General features: G+C 40.9%; 2 protein-coding genes across 3 annotated transcripts in view; one reads left to right on the top strand and one right to left on the bottom strand.

Annotated features, from left to right (window-relative positions):
* Positions 1-2,161: 2,161 nt before the first annotated feature.
* Positions 2,162-6,009, bottom strand: C7H2orf15 (chromosome 7 C2orf15 homolog). 2 transcript variants are annotated; one of them, XM_090336107.1, is made up of 3 exons: positions 5,771-6,009; positions 4,255-4,347; positions 2,162-3,197 (listed from the first exon to the last, which is right to left on the bottom strand). In XM_090336107.1, exon 3 carries the CDS (start codon positions 3,119-3,121, stop codon positions 2,846-2,848), a length of 276 nt encoding a protein of 91 aa, XP_090192233.1. In that variant the 5' UTR covers positions 3,122-3,197; positions 4,255-4,347; positions 5,771-6,009; the 3' UTR covers positions 2,162-2,845. The 2 variants fall into 2 exon arrangements, with proteins under 2 accessions (XP_090192233.1, XP_090192234.1); XM_090336108.1 differs by having other exon boundaries at positions 5,825-6,009.
* Positions 6,010-6,249: 240 nt separating this feature from the next.
* Tsga10 (testis specific 10) overlaps positions 6,250-16,752 on the top strand; it is a 116,672-nt gene continuing 106,169 nt past the window's right edge. The window contains exons 1-2 of the mRNA XM_090336490.1: positions 6,250-6,350; positions 16,364-16,483. The gene's annotated coding sequence lies outside the window, so the exon portion shown is untranslated. The remainder of the gene's footprint in view (positions 6,351-16,363; positions 16,484-16,752) is intronic.

Below are 16,752 nucleotides of genomic sequence, written 5' to 3'. Positions count from 1 at the left end.
GGGCCACCGTCGGACTCACCACTCACGACAGGCGGGGGCGTGGCCTCGCTGCTAGCACGCCCCGCCTCCCTGCCTCCCGCCCCCGGTTGGTTTCTCAAGGGTCTTACAAGAAGACCCAGGGTCGCGAGCATAGCCTAGTGGTAGAGTGCTCGCCTAGCATGTACGAAGCCCCGGGTTCGATTCCTCAGTAGGTACCATATATACAGGAAAAGCCAGAAGTGGTGCTATGGCTCAAATGGCAGAGCGCTAACCTTGAGCAAAAAAAGTGGCCAAGGACAATGCCCAGGCCCTGAGTTCAAGCCCCAGGACTGGGAAGAAAAAAAAAAAAAAAACAAAGGTGATCCAGATTCAAGGCCTGGCTGCAAACACAAAGCCCTAGTGCATCTGTGAGTTCCCCTGACTTAAGTAAAGGACACCCAGGTGTAAAAGTAGCAGAGACCAAAGTGCCAGGTGTCGGGGATCATTTTATGGAGTTTAGTAAGGGAGTCTCCAGAAGCCCAGAACAGTCAGGGTATCAGCAAGTACAGTACTTTTTATACTGCTGGGTCTTCACAGATCTCTTTTTCATATAGTTCAGTTGGCAGGTAACTCAGAAGATGAGGGATTTCAGGTCAGCTTTGAAAGTGGATTCAAAGAAGAGACACTGTTATATTTATAGTAAGATCACTGAAAATAGTGATTATACTCGGGAATAACTGCGCTTGACAAGAAAAGTCTCAGCCTGATGAAAGATTCTTCCAATAGTCAAGGAGCAAGGTAATAGTTTCTCCTGGCTATTGTAATGAGCTGTTTCAAACATTAGTACTTAAAACAGTGACTTATTAGCCCTAACAATTTAATGGGCAAGTTAGTGATTCCTCTGTTGGTTTCAACAAGGCTTATTCTATGCCATCATTCAGCAAGGGTTGATTAAACTGGGCTGGCCTAGATGGCTGTTATTCATACTGTAGCAGAGATGCTGACCAGATACTGGAGCAGCTCAGGTCAGGCATTTCAGCCACATTCTTATACCCAAAACAACAAAGAAAGCCTAAAGTTAAGGATAGGCTAATGGACCAAGCTTTACCCGATTAGATCATTTCCATCCCCTGGATGGCCCCGCCTTCTTCCTCCTCCTCCTCCTCCTCCTCTACCAGGACAATTATAAGACTGCAAAAGTTACCTGCTTTTGGATAACTACAAACATTTTTGTGTTATGCCTCCTGTTTCATTTCTTTGAATAATTTTTTTTCTTCATAGTGCACCACAGTTTATATCTTATATACTCAATGTTCTGTCTTGGCAGACAGCACTGTGAAGGCTCTGGAATTACTCACTGACATATCTTCAGCAACAAGCATACTACTAGGCTAGGTGAAGAACGAATGACTTCAGTCCTGGGGCTTGAACTCAGGGCTGTGGGCACTGTCCTTGTGCTTTCTCAAGGCAAGCACTCTACCACTTAAGCCACAGCACCACTTCCAGCTTTTTCTGTATTATGTAGTACCAAGGAACCTATCCCAGGGCTTTGTGCATGCTAGGCAAGTACTCTACCACTAGGCTACCCTCCTAGCCTATATATTTTTTTTCATTCCAGAAGAATTACCTTCTGTAAAGAATTTTTTAATTGTTTCTTTTGGGATTATGTTCCATTTAACATTTTTTAACTTTAAGCTCACTATTCTCTACAATTACATTTAATATTTTTCTGATTTATAAAATTGTTTTTTACTCAAAGATGCATTTTCCTTTTTTTCCCCCTTGTTCTGTTTTTGCCAGGCCTGAGGTTTGAACTCAGCATCTTGGCAAGGTCTGTGAGCTTTCTCAAGGTTAGCATTCTTACCACTTGAGCCACAGCATCACTTCTAGCTTTTATCTGTATATGTGGTACAGAGCAATCGAACCCAGGGCTTTGTGCATGCTAGGTAAGCAAACCACCACTATGAAATGCTCCTGGCCTCCTTTTTTTTTTAAGTATTAAAGAGATTGGGCAATTGGGTAGTAGTAACAGTAACTATATCTTAGATTATAGGAACACATCAAAACATTCATAGGATATGCAGGGTGACTGTAGCTTGTGGCAAAGTATGTGCACAGGATGTTCAGGCCCAAGATTCAATCCCCAGCATTCCTGCCCACCCCCAAACAAAAACCCTAAAAGCAACATACAGAATACCGATAGTCTGTATACAGAATAGTTTTAATTTCATCTGACAATATGTAGGATAATACTGATGTTTCAAACTACCAGATATTTCAAACCCTGGCACAGAACAAGAATTTTTTCACAGTTTTTGTTTGTTTCTTTAAGTTTGTATAAAATAGTAGAAAGAGCTAATATTTCCTAATTCAGAAATAGACTCAACATGGAGAATAAGAGGTTTAAAATGAGGCATGTTCCTGAGGACATACAAGTTTTATCTGTATTTTTTTTCAGATTATCTGTAGTGATCTTTTATGCTATAAAAATGTAAAATGTACAAGGATACAGTATCTTAAAGCAAAAAATTCCAAGCTGTCAATGCAACACACAAAAGTAGTATACCAGAAATAGTGTGAAATATTCATGTCAAATTGTATGGGCATTTTTAAATTACTTTTTAAAGAAATTAGATGTTTTGGTGCCATTCAACATTTAAAAAAGCCCAACAATCTCTGGTTTGTTTGTTTTTACCAAGAATAGAATATAATCCTAGAGAAACATGTTTTACATTTTGGAAAGTCTTTTTTTCCCTGAAGCAACTGCTTTTGGATATAGACTATCAAAAATGTAGTCTAAGATGACTCATGAATTCATTTTGTTTCTCCAAACCTCCTCTTAATCAAAAGAAAATTTTTGTTTCTTTGGTAATACATACAAATAACTTCATTCCACATCAGTCATTTCTATTCCATCACTTTCTTTAACATATATTACTGGACCCAAAGCTTTCTCTGAAAAGCAATCTGTGCCAGTCCCTTCAATTCTTGTGAAGTTTTCTTGATTTCTGTCTTCAAATCTTATTTTATTGGTGTTTTGAAATAACCGAGTCACGGGTTCCAGCCTGCTTTGCTCAGTCACTCTCATTAAGTGATCATCCACTTTTGAATTTATTTGTATAGCAGATATCTGACTAGCAGATTTACTAAGCCAAAATCCCATTGGGACAGCTGAACAAATATCAAAGTCGTCTGAAGATATCTTTTTAAACAGTGGAAAAGTTTCTTCAATTTGATTACTGAAATAAAAGGTATAAGTAAACATGTGGATACAAAAGGAATTTCAACAACTTTACAGAATGTTGGTTTAAAGGAAACATTATAGTGGTACTAAAAATATAAAGTATAACTGCCTTCCTTTTTTCAAGTATTACATTTTCTTTGTGGGAGGGTTTGCAAGGTTTATTAAGGTCTCTTTTTACAAAAAGAATCTCTCTGGTTTTATGTTCCTTTCAAGGACTCTTCAGTATCATCTTACATAGTATACATAAATACTTAAACTTTACTTATTCTTTTCCTAAAGGAAGTGCTTCCCATTTTCTCTATGAACAATCTTTCTCTTTATCCTTACTCTTTCAACTAAATGTTTTTTGTTTGTTTCTCTTTGGTGGAGATCACCAAATCCTAAATCCTTAGCTCTCGTACCTAGCATACTGCAAGCCCAAAAATGTTAGTTTTAAAGTTAGCACATTCTTCTTTGTAAATTCAAAATAATCTTCATGTCCTAAGAGGATAGTGGATACTACACTATTTTACATAACTTTTTTTTTTTTTTTTGGCCAGTCCTGGACCTTGGGCTTTCTCAAAGTTAGAGCTCTACCACTTGAGCCACAGCACCACTTCTGGCTTTTTTCTATGTAATAGTTCCAAGGAATTGAACCTGGGTCTGAGTGCATGCTAGGCAAGAACTCTACCACTAGGCCAAACTCACGGCCCCTATTTTGGCTAACACTTCAGGTTGGGCCTTGAGAGTCCATGCTTCTTCATTACTTACTTAATCGATTAGATATAATTTTATTTCAGAGGAAATGTACTTGCTTTTCTGAGTTCTTTAAAAAAGTAGAAAAAGGGATACTCAACTTAATTTTCTAGTGTTTAGTTATGTTTGCAAAGTTTATGGCAAATGAAAATTTAAAAATACGATGTATGATACTATATTATGACATAAATACCTTAAGAAACAAATTTAGAGGCTGGATAATCAAGGCACTTAACTTTCAGTGTATTTTTCCAACAAAATCTGTTTTAGCATAAAGTCATTTATTTCTAAGACTGTATGAAAAAATCAGTACTCACCTATGAAAAAACAGGAACTGATACTCTCCTCAAATGTGACCTTAGTTTTTGAAATGCACAGGCTTACACTGTGTCCAGATAAACAGAGGACTGCTATAAAACAAAAAACAAAAAAACAAAAAAAACTATCAGTGTCACCTTTGGGAGGGAAAAACAGGAAGATTAAAGTCATCATTATAGTTCAGAAACTGGTTATTTAACTAGATATACATGTTAAACATCAAGAAATATTTCTTCTTCATGCTGAACTCCAAAACGACTGACAGAGGATGCAGTGCTCATTTATTTCTACCTAAAAGATAATTTCTGCACTTTTGGTAATTAAAAAAATATAATTAAAAAAACTTACTTTAAGCCGGGAGCAGTGGCTCACACTTACAATCCTACCTATCCAGGAGACTGAGATCTGAGGATTGAAGTTCAAAGCCAGCCCTGCCATTAAAGTCTGTGATATTCTTATCTCCAATTAACCACCAGAAAACTGGAAGTGGGGTTGTGGCTCAAGTGATAGAGCAGAAACCTTGAGCTGAAGGCCCGGAGTTCAAGCCCCACGATGGACAAAGAGAAAAAAAGAAAATCAAACTTGTGGCCAACTGTCACAAGATAACCCATCACAATGTCATATTCCCCCCCCAAGACCAGGACTTGAACTCCGTATCTGATGCTTTCTCTTATTGGCTGTGCCACGCCTCCAACCCCATAAAAATTTAAATACAATTCCAACAGCAAGGTAACAGAAAAGGTATGGGGAAATACATGAAATATTATAGACTCACGAGCATATTTTCAAAATCTAAGAAAAAGCCGCAAAGGAAAGGCAAGATGTGAAATAAAAGTGTTTCAACATTCAAGGTCGCATCGGTATTAAAATAAAAAACGGATGGGAAGTGTTTTTTTTTGTGTGTTTTTCAAGTATCTTCAAAGGGGCAAAAGTTTTAAGGCAGTTGGGTGACTAGAAACAATACAACCTTTAAGTGAAGTCAATGCTCCCAGACTGAAGGCTTCTAATTGAGAAAAAAAAAAAAAAGAGGAGCTTGGCGCCCGTGGCTTGCCTGTAATCCTATCTATCCAAGAGGCAGAGATCTGAGGATCCTGGTTCAAAGCCAGCCCAGGAGGGTAAGTCTGCGAGATGCTTCAGCTCCAATAAACTACTCAGAAAAGGCCGGAAGAAGCCCAGCAGCTCAAATGCTAGCAGTGAGCACGAAGGGTCGCAGGGACAGGGCCTAGGCCCTGACCTCAAGCCCCAGGACCAGAAAATAATAATAATAATAATAACAATAACAATAATAATAATAGAAATCGATACCCTATTAGACATTCGGGCTATCTATCCTGGACGGGGGACCTGGAGGAGGGGGGGAGGAGTGACTGGGAGATGGAAAGGCGGCCAGGAATCTGGCCTTTCATTGCTGGTTCTGCTACTTGGCGATTCCAGCGCGGGTGGATGGACCGTGCGGGGCTGACCGGGGCCGTGGGGTCCACGGGTCCCCCAGGCTCGGAGGCTGCCCAGGCTCACCAGGAAAGGTGGGTTCTCCCCCGGGAGGCAGCGGCAGGAGATGGGGTGCCCGACCTGATACACCCCTTCAAAACATTTCCCGGGTGAAGCAGGAACTGCTCCCAAGACCAGCGCCGGGGAGCGACCGTTTCACTGAACGTGGGTCCAGAACGATCCGAGACCCCTGGGGAAGTGGCACAAGACCACCGACTCCAAACAGTAAGGGTTCCAGAGCAGCCGGGCCGAGGCGCGCGGGTTAACAGCCCTGCGCAAGCGCGTTCCGAGGGTGCCGCGGAGGTCAGGCGAGGGGAAGTGAGCGTGCGGATGGTTACTAGGAGACGGGACGCTGGGGACGCGCGTCTAGACGCTGCGTGGGCTTGCGCCTGCGCGGCGCCGATGGGCCAGGAAAAGGCCTCTCCTAGTCCCAAAAGAGGCTGGTGGGTGGGGCTTCGAGTCGCTACGTGCTTGGGTGCGCGCGCACGGCTTGTAGTGCCCGCGAGAGTGCGAGTCGAGCCAGGTACGCGTGCGCACGGGACCCGGGGGCGCGCCGGACGGAAGTGGAGCGAAGGCGCCGGGGAAGTGGAAGAAGAGCCCCCCTCAGGTACAGAGCGTGAGGGCGGGGCCGACGGCGAGACTGCCGGCGCTAACCGCCCCCCGCCTCCTTCCCGCCGGGCCCCGCCTCTACTCCGCCTCCGCTGGGCCTGAGCCAGGTCATCTTGGGGGTGGGGAGGGAGGAGAAAGGGGCGGAGGATGGAGAAGGGGTGGGACCTGGGTCTCCAGCGGAGACCGCAGCCTGACAGTCGCGGGGATGAGCTCGGGGGTGGATGGTGGGCCCGAAAGCCCGGGGAGGGCCCGGGAGCTCCAGGTAGAAGTCGAGTGGGCGCGCCGGGGTGGGGAGAAGCTACGTGTGGGCGCGGAGGCGGCGGCAGGAGGGAGCGTGGAGCCGGGAGGAGTGGGGTCTGAGGGGCGCCCCGGCTGGGGTGTCCCCGCCGGACCGCTGCTGGGAGCGGGGAGTGAGCCCTGCGGCGGACCCGGGAAAGACTCCCGGGAGCACATTTTCTTCTCTTGTCCCCGTGTTGCGTTTCTCGAGGGTTCAGGATTAAGCCTAGTTCCTATGGTGACCGCTTCGCTCTCCGGGGTTGGGACTCCGCTCTGCTTGGAGACTCTTCGGAGTGGAGCTGAGGAGTTTGGAACCTGAGATTTGCGCGTTCAGCCCGCTGGCTCCCTTCTGAGCCACGTCGTGCTGAACTCATGTAGGCATTTGCAAGAGATTCTCATAATTTCAGTATTGTACACGAGAAAGGCAGGGGACGCTGGCTTTTGTCTGGAAAGCCACTGAAGTCTCAAGTTTGTGGTGGTGTAGCTGTGGACTAAAACGCCTATGGGTGTATATTTGTATCTGTATGTATCTTATATGCATGTATGTAAACATGTGGATACATGAATGATAGGTCAACCGATCGATGTCGATATCCCCATTCCCGAGTCAGGATGCTTTGAGGAACAGTTTGCATAGATGACAGTGTTCCAATGTTTTCCTTCTATCACCCCAGTCCCAGTATATTTTTTTCATTTTTTCCAGTCCTGGGCTTGAGCTCAGGGCCTGAGCACTGTCCTTGCACTTTCTCAAGGCTAGAGCTCTACCACTTGAGCCTCAGCACCACTTCCGGCTTTTCTTATATGTATGTGGTACCTAGAAATTGAACCTGGGTTTTCGTGCATGCTAGGCAAACACTCTACCTCTAGGCCAAGCTCCTGGCCCGTCCCAGAATATTTTTTGTTTTAAGTTTCCTATACTGGTTTCCAGCATCACGAAGTTGTTTACTTGTGAAGAAATAAATAGACCACACGATCAGTTTGAAGGAAATAGAATAAATAGCATGAAGGGAAGCTGTTGCATTCAACTGTTTCCAGGGTAAAACTAACACTTGCTTGTATTTCGATTGAGCAATAGACTCAGTCCTGTCAGTCTTATTTGTTGGGAAGTAGGAAGATTATTGCCTTAGTGAAATGTTTACTCAAAACCCTATACTGTCGTATTGTCTAATAGCAACAGTTCCCCCAAACATTTCATTTAGATTCATACTTCATAGTTTCTTTCTGAAGATTACTAACTTCTCCATCTTGCTATCTGAACACATACTTCATAGTTTTTCTTGCTTTGTAACTTTATGTAAGTGAAATTGTATATTCTATAGCAAGTAGCTTCATTTTTTGTGTGCTGCACCTGAGCTTTTGTGCTCAAAGTTAGCATTCTACCACTTTGAGACAAGGCTTCATTTCTGGTTTCTTGGTAGTTAATTGGAGATAAAAGTCTCTCACAAGTTCCTGGCTGGGCTGTCTTTGAACCTGGTCCTCAGATCTCAGTCTCCTGAGTAGTTAGGATTACAGGCGTTAGCCACTGGAACCCATCTATCTGCATGTTATTTCTTAACGTAGTGTTTTGAAGATTAATCTTTTACATTATTTTTTTTTGCATTATTGGGGACTAACTCAGAGCATTTTTATTGGTAGGCAGGTATCCTCCCAAGCTACACCTCCAGCTCTTTATTTTTTGTATGGCTTATGTTTGATGTAGAGTCAACCCTCCTGTCTGGCTTATGTCTGAGCAACCATCTGCCTATTTGAAGCTTCCCAAGGTAGCTAGATAAAGATGTGCCCCACTGGTCCGTCCCATAGTTGAGGAGCAGCTCTTTCTGCCCTGGGCTTGCCTTGCACCTCAGTCCTGCTGATCTCAGCCCTCCAGGTAGCTGAGATACAGGTGTGGGCCACCAGCACCCAGCTTAGAGTTGTCCTTGTTATTACTTGAAATTGGCTGGTTAGTTCTCCATTGTAAGGGTCCACACAACTTATTGTACTGTTACCGGACAGTAAGGGACAGTAATGAGCAACATTGCTGTGAACATTCTTGTACATTTTGAATCTTTTGAAGTGAAGAAGTTGGTTCTTTTTGTCTTAGTTTTGCTTTTAGCATCACTCTTATATTACTAAATCCTTTTAGTTTAGGAGCTTCGTGGAAACATCTCTCCCTTTCTTATATTTGCAAGTGTTTCTTGATAAACACTGCTCTTTCATTAGGGCATGATTTCATGCTGCATTGGAGAGACAAGTTTCTTTACACTATAAAGGAGATTGTAGAAATCAGCGTTTGGAGTTTGAATGGAATGATTGGATGAGTTCTATTAAGCCAAACTGTGGCTTTACTATTTTGTTTGATTTGAACTTCACAACATTTATTCTCTTATTTGTGTTATAAATACAAGAATTTCAAAATTATTCATAAACTCTTTGTGTGTCCCCATCTTGGAGCATGAACTTCAGGGCTTAGGTGATGACCCTGAGCTTTTATGCTCAAGGCTAACACTACCACTTAACCTGTAGTTCCACATCTGGCTTTTTGGTGTCTAATTGGAGATAAGCATCTTAAGAATTTTCTTGCTTGGGTTGACTTAAACCACTTTTCTAAGATCTCAGCTTCCTGAGTAGCTAGGATTTATAGGCATTAGCCTCCAGCACCCAGCTATTTATATTCCCCCAATCCCCACCCCAGTCCTTGGGCTTAAACTCAGGGTCTGCACACTGTCCCTGAGCCTCTTTGTGCTCAAGCCTTGCACTCTGCTGCAAAGCCACTTTTCTGAGAAGTTTATTGGAGATAAGAGTCTCCCTGACTTTCTTGCTCAGGCTGACTTCAAACCTTGACCTTCAGATCTCAGCCTCCTGAGTAGCTAGACTAATAGGCAATGGGACACTGGTACCTGGCTATAAACTTTTGTATGATGTTCCATAACCTTTTGATAGTGAGGTTGTCCCTATTTCAAAAGTCTTAAAATCTGAACTTTTGAAGACAATTTGTTTTGTTTGTGTGTGTTTTGTTCGTATGTGTGCATGCATGCATGTGGTAGTGCTAGGACAAGGGCTAGGCTTGAATTCAGCCTAGAAGTTGTCTTTTAGCTGCAGTAGGCTGGTGTTCTACAATTCTGCTACTTAAGCCACAGCTCTACTTCTAGCATTTTGGTGGTTAATTGGAGACTGGAGTCTAAATTCATAGACTTTCCTGCTTGTGCTGGTTTTGAATTGCTATCTTCATACATCAGCTGCTGCTGCTGCTGCTGCTTCCTTCTCCTGCTCCTTTTTTTTTTTTTTTTGCCAGCCCTGGGCTTTTAGCTCAGGGCCTAAGCACTGTCCTTGGGCTTTCTCAGGGCAAGAGCTCTACCATTTGAGTCACAGCACCACTTCCGGCTTTTTCTATGTATGTAGTACTGAGGGATCGAACCTGGGTTTCCATGCATGCTAGGCAAGTACTCTACCTCTAGGCTAAACTCCTCCTCCTTTTTTTTTTTTTTGCTGGTTCTGGGGCTTGAACTCAGGCCTGATCTCTGTCTCTGAGCCTCCCTGTGCTCAATCTAGTTCTCTACCCCTTGAGCCACTTCCAGCTTTTTCTGTGGTACTGAGGAATGTAACCCAGGGTTTCATGCATGCTAGATAAGCACTGTACCACTACGCCACATTCCCAGCCCCATCTCAGCCTTTTGAATAGATAGGATTACAGGCTTGAGCCACTAGTAGCTAGCTTGAAGACTATAAATAAAAGAAAAAGAAAAAGAATGATAGTGTCCTTTGAAGCGTAACAGTTTTCAAGTTGTTGTATATGTCCATTTTGTGTTGTGTTGCTATGCTAGATCTAAGAAACCAAAGTCAAATCAGAGGTTACAAAGATTTTCAAATGACCCAAAGGTCTTACTTTATTCTATGACATTAATAGTTTGAGATTCCATGTGAAGGATTTTGATCCATTTTGGTTTGATTTTTCTCCCTATAAAATGTCAGATTAATATGTTTAGAAGTCCCAGAAAATGTCATTTCTCATTCATTTCCTAATTCCATTAAAATAAATAATGATTCCATTAAAATAATAAATACTGAAGAAATCAATACCACCAATAAAGCTCTATTCTGCATTAAAAAAAAAGAAAATGAAAAAGAAAAAAAAAGCTAGGTGAGATTCTGTGGAACAAGATTTCCAAACTGCATATAAAATATGCCAATATTTTCAGTAGACATTTGTAGAGCACATGCTATATGCCTTGCTATTTTTCTTACACTGGTAATACCTTTTAATATGCCATGTGTGCGTGTGAGTGCATGTGTGTGCATGTGTGCATACTTGTGTGCATGCCTGCCTGTGCCTGCATGTGCTCATGTGCATGTCTCACAGGCTTGAATGGATGGCCTCCTGCTCTTGCTGGGTGTTTTGTTCATGGCTGGCACTCTACCAGATGAGTCAGCCCTCCATTCCCAGCTTTTGTTTTGGTAGTTGGAGAGTCTCTTGTATTTGTAGGTCAGGCTAGCTTCAAACCTCAATTCTCAGATCCCAACCTCCTGAGTAGGGTTATAGGTATAAGTCACTAGCCTAACTTGCTCCTGATTTACAGTCTTAACCTTTTTTTTTTTTTTGCCAGCCCTGGGACTTGAACTCAGGGCTTGGGCACTGTCCTTGAACACTTTTTACTCAAGGCTAGCACTCTGCCACTTGAGCCACAGCGCCACTTACGACTTTTTCTGTGTACGTGGTTCCCGGTAATCAAACCCAGATCTTCATGCATGCTAGGTGAGCTCACTACCACAGGGCACGGTCCTGGACCAGTTTTACTTTATTGAAAAATTAGAATCTTAGACAGGAAGTCACCAAAATTTTACCTGTCCTTTCTTTTCTCACTGCTATCCCAGAGGACTGTGTACTCTTTTTACTTGGCTTTTCTTACATGACCTACTTTGCTTTCTCCATTAATTAGCACTAACACATGTCTTAGGAACTATTTCTGTACTTCAGAGCTTTACCTGTAAACACCTCAGAGGCACTGTAAAATATTGGGTGTGTGGATTATCATTTATCCAGCATACTAAATGAGAAATGTTTCAGATAGCAGGTTTTGAAATTTTGCATGAGATATCTTAGTGATAGAATCCAAATAGAAACAGAAAATTCTGAAGGTAATTTTATACATTTTGTTGTTTATGGGTTTTGACAGCAGTTCCTCAGATGAGGTCAGATGTGGAATTTCCCATTTGTAACATCTTTTATAACTCAGAAAATCTTCAGTTGTAAAGCATTTCAGATTTCAGATATCCAGATACAGGATATATAACCTGTATTTTCCTCAAAAGAGGTTCCAGAGATTTTCTTTTTATGCTGAAAGTAATTCTTGACTGAATGAGAACTCAGAAACCCTTTTTTTCCCCCTCTCTTGTAATATACCTTCTACAAGTTTTACCTTTCTCAGCTTTAATTTTACTTTTCTTCCTTTTACAATTATGCTTCTTAGAAGAGGTTTACATTGTCTATATTATTTTCATTCATTCATTAGTTTTCTTCACCCTTGTTTCTACCCTAATCCTATCATTTGAAGATTTTTATTGGGTATTTATTCAATAATAAATATTTAATAATTAATCATTTAATTATTGAATAAATATGAAATACTTTTTATTGAGTAACTTTTTAGTGAGATATCCTAATGACCAGAAAAGAACCCAAATATCTTAGAGTTTATTTCCTAGTAGGGGTAGGCAAATGATAAACAAGTGAACAAATAAATGATGTAATATTAAGTGGTAATAAATGGAAATAGTCTATAAAGGGTGATTGAGAAAGGGGCCACTATAGGTAAAATGCAAGGAAGACCTTGTAGGGAGCAATAGAAGAAGCGGGAAGACCAATAGGCAACTTGCAGTAAACTAGGTGGGAAAGAATGGTGTCTTGATAGGAAAGTGGTAATGAAAATATATACAACTGGATGGATTTAGGTTATATTATGGAGCTGGAACCAACAAGGATCTGTTAATAAAATAAATATGAGTCAGGGAAAGAGAAATCGAAGATAACTCCTTGGATTTTCTCAAGGCTAGAGCTCCACCACTTGAGCCTCAGCACCACTTCCAGCTTTTTTCTATGTATGTGGTACCAAGGAATTGAACCCGGGTGCATGCTAGGCAAGCACTCTACCACTAGGCCAAACTCCCGGCCCCAACTCCTTACTTTTTGATCTTGGGCGTATACCCAAATGATAATGGTATTTTACTTTGAGAAAACCTACAATGGATGTAGTGGAGGCAGAACTGAGGGCAAAGGTGCATATAAGGGATTCAAGAGGATTATTTTATACGTACTAAACTTGCTGTGACTGTGGACATCCAGTAAAAGCAATATTATGTGTTAAGTACTCCAATAAGGGTCTTTCATGGCTTTTTGGTAATGGAGAATGGATCCTAAATCAATTTTAGTATAAATAGAAATCAGGTACTTCTTAATAGCCATTTTCTCTGTGTTCCCTTAACATACTTGTATATTACTCTGTCAAAGTAGTAATTCCTTCTGTCATAGTAATCTCTTCCTGTTTTGTTTTGTGCTAGTACTGGGGTTGAACTCAGTTCCTGATACTAACTTTTCCTCCTCAAGGCTATCACTCTTACTACTTGAGCCGTAACTCCACTTCTGGCATTTTTTGGTGGCTAAGTGAAGATAAGAGTCTCATGGACCTCCCTGCCCAACAAATTGCATTCTGATGAGTGGTTTTTTTTTTTGTTTTTTTTTTTTTTTTGGCCAATCCAGGGCTTGAACTCAGGATTTGAGTACTGTCCTTGGGCTTTCTCAAGGCTAGAGCTCTACCACTTGAACCACAGAGCGCCACTTCTAGCATTTTATATGTATGTGATACTGAGGAATTGAACCCGGGTCTTCGTGCGAGCTAGGAAAGCACTCTACCACTAGACCATACTCCCAGTCCGCTATTGATTTTTAATATTAGAGATCACTGGAAAGTGGTGGGTGCAAAAACTAGCAGGCCCAGCATGCGAATTTTCAGGTATACTTACCTTCTCCACAACTAGCAATATTGACTAAAAAGCTGGTAGGAGGGTATCAACTCCAGCATGATTGCTCACAGTTGTCAGGTGGATTTGTGGCCTCTCTTATTTTTAGTTACTAGAATACTCCCTACTTGACTGACTGTTCAGTTTACCAAAGGTAAGTGTCCACTTTAGTATACTGAATTATTATCAACCTCAGTACATTTTTTATTGATACCTTCCTGTTACGTAAAAAAAATCTGCAGGTTAGTGGAGCTGCAGAGAACTTTCAGAAGTTGCTGGTTATTTAGATTATCATAATGTCCTGAGGAGGAAATAGCTAGAAAAAATAGGCAGCTGCATAAATTGTCCTATAATCAATATAAACACAAGTCTCAGTGGTGAAGTGGTCATTGTAATGGAGAAGACAAAGAAGACTTGAGGAATATAGACCTCAAGCTAAGACTTAGTAACTAGTCAAATGGAGAAAAGTATTAAGTATATATGCTAAGAATGTATAGAAGCTGGGTATGGTGCCTCATGCCTATTAATCCTAGCTACTCAGGAGACTGAGATCTGAGGATCATCGTTCAAAGCCAGCCTAGGCACCAAAGTCTGTGAGACTCTTATCTCCATTTAACCACTAGAAAACTGGAAGTGGTGCAGTGGCTAAAAGGGTGGGGCTGTAGCCTTGAGCTGAAGAGCTCAGGGACAGCGCCCAGGCTCAGAGTTCAAGTCCCACAACCGACCAAAAAAAGAATGTATAGAATAGTTTGTCTTTAGAGGGATTCTGAGAAGTGTCAAGTAGGGCATAAGTTTGGAGAAATGTGAGACCAGATTATGAAGAGCTTAGTGTTGGGGGATTTAGATTTTATTTAAATAGATCTTTACAATTATAAATGTGGTACTAACTGCACAGGGTTTGTAGTGCTGCTTTTTAGAAATTCAGAATCTCTTCACTACTCTGAATAAGAATCTTCGTTTAAATAAAATTTTCATGTGGCTCTTATGTTCACTAAAAATTTAAAAGTACTATGGAAGTGGTTTCTCTCATTTGTAATAATTCGTACACATCTAGGATTCTCCTAGCAGAGGATTACAATAGCTCAAAATCTAGGTACGTAAGGTCACGTAGGATGAGACTAAATGAAAGGATCTCTAGGATATGGAAACAAGAGCTTTATCTTCTGTGATTGTTTTGAATGTACTATGTTATTTCTCTTTTTTCCCCCTTTGGTTAATCTCATATTGTTACTTTATCTGATTTTGTTACCTAGTATATTGTATATATACTTGTTTGTTTATTTGAAATAGGAAAGGGAAGGGAAAACAAGATGACTAGGAGGGGGTGGGGAGAGGGAAATGGGGACAAAAACATGAGAAGAGGTATCTGTGTCTGAGAAGTAATGAACCTATATCTGGTGAATGTAACTGTAACCCCTCTATACATTTCCCCTACAATAAACAAAAATAGTATCATTGAAGTAGCAAGTCATTTTATTCTGTTATCTTAAGTCTAGTGTTTGTAATTAGGAACATACTTTTCAACAGAAATTATAAGAATTGACAGGCATTTGATGTTGCCCATCAAGACCTAAGTGATCCCTAACTTCAAATACAATCTGAGAGATTTTGCTGGACTTTCAGATGGGCAGTAACTGTTGAGCAGAAAAGCAGATTTGTATCTTGTTTATAGAAAGAAAAAAAGGAGACAAATCTGCCAGCCTTCTTGAGTGCCAGTTTGCACAGGGTGTAACACAAAGCTTACTGATGGAGAAAATCCTGATTCTATAACTCACTGAGGGAGATTTTGGTGAGTAGTTACTGTGTTGGAAGGAAAGATATGATGCACTGGTGGAAAAGAAAAAGTTGGGGATCGGGAGTTTGGCCTAGTGGTAGAGTGTTTGCCTAGCATGCATGAAGACCTGGGTTTGACTCCTCGGTACTATATACATAGGAAAAGCTGGACATGGTGCTGTGGCTTAAGTGGTAGAGCTTAGTCTTGAGAAAGCCCAAGGACAGTGCTCAGGCCTTGAGTTCAAGCCCCAGGACTGGCAAAAAGGAAAAAAAAAAGTTGTTTTTCTAAATTACTCTATCTTGTAGATATTTAAGAGATAGGATCTAGTATGAAGTAGTATGTACAATATGTTAACCTGAAATCCTTTAATGTTTTTATTTTGTAAGATGTACAAGTGTATCTGTATGATAAATTTCTAGAAATCGAACTCTATTTGGATAGGAGATATATGTGTATTTCTTTGAATTTATTATTTGAGTAGTTGAACAAAGGAGTTTTATTATTTTTACTTAAATTTTATTGTAAAGGTGGTATTCAGAGGGGTTACACTTATATAAGTAAGGTAATGAGTGCATTTATTTTTGAATAGTATTACCCCTCCTTTTCTCCCACTCTGTTTTTACCTTCCCAACCTCCTTCTCCCCCAAGTTGTAAAGATCATTTCCAACATAGTGTCTAATGAGTATCACTGTTGAACTGATGTATCCTTCCTCCCGCCTTTCTGTGATTCCCCTTCCCTTCCTTTGATCAGTTAAACAGCCCCACTTAAACTTTTTGGTGGTTAACTGTAGATAAGAGTGTTATCGATTTTCCTGCCCTGTATGTCTGTGAAATGCAATCCTCAGATCTCAGTTTTCTCAATAGATAGGTATGAACCACCAGCACTCAGCTGTTACTAATTTTTATTGGTGTGAAAAATTACAAGTGGTTTTAAACTAAGTGTCTCTAATACTTCCCATTCTTTCCACTAGGTTACCACCAAAGAACATCATTTTGGTCTAGGGTCTGAAGCTGAAAAATATCAGAATACTCTCCAGCTAGAACAAGAAGTGAGAAACCAAGATAGATTCATCTCTACACTGAAATTACAGGTTACCTTTAGTTTACATACTTGTTTCTCTGAATTACCTTGGGATGGGAACCTATTTTAAAGAAAGAAGATGGAAAATAAATACTAATTCGGAACTCATTGATATCTAATAGATCTACAGTCATTCAAATTTTATCTTAATCATTTGATTCACATAGATTAAAAGTTAATGAGTACCAGCTATGTGCTAAGTGTTATGTCAGGTGCTGTTATGTGCACAGTACATAATCATACTTAATCTTTCACAAAGTTATAAAAGACTACGTATGA

This window comes from Megascapheus bottae, chromosome 7 (genome assembly GCF_031878675.1).
Source record: "Megascapheus bottae isolate mThoBot1 chromosome 7, mThoBot2.hap1, whole genome shotgun sequence".
Classification (NCBI taxonomy): Eukaryota; Metazoa; Chordata; class Mammalia; order Rodentia; family Geomyidae; genus Megascapheus; species Megascapheus bottae.
This window is presented reverse-complemented; position numbering and strand designations above follow the sequence as displayed.

Excerpts from the sequence above, each read along its gene's own strand:
- C7H2orf15 (XM_090336107.1), bottom strand. The coding sequence starts at position 3,121 with ATGGGATTTTGGCTTAGTAAATCTGCTAGTCAGATATCTGCTATACAA.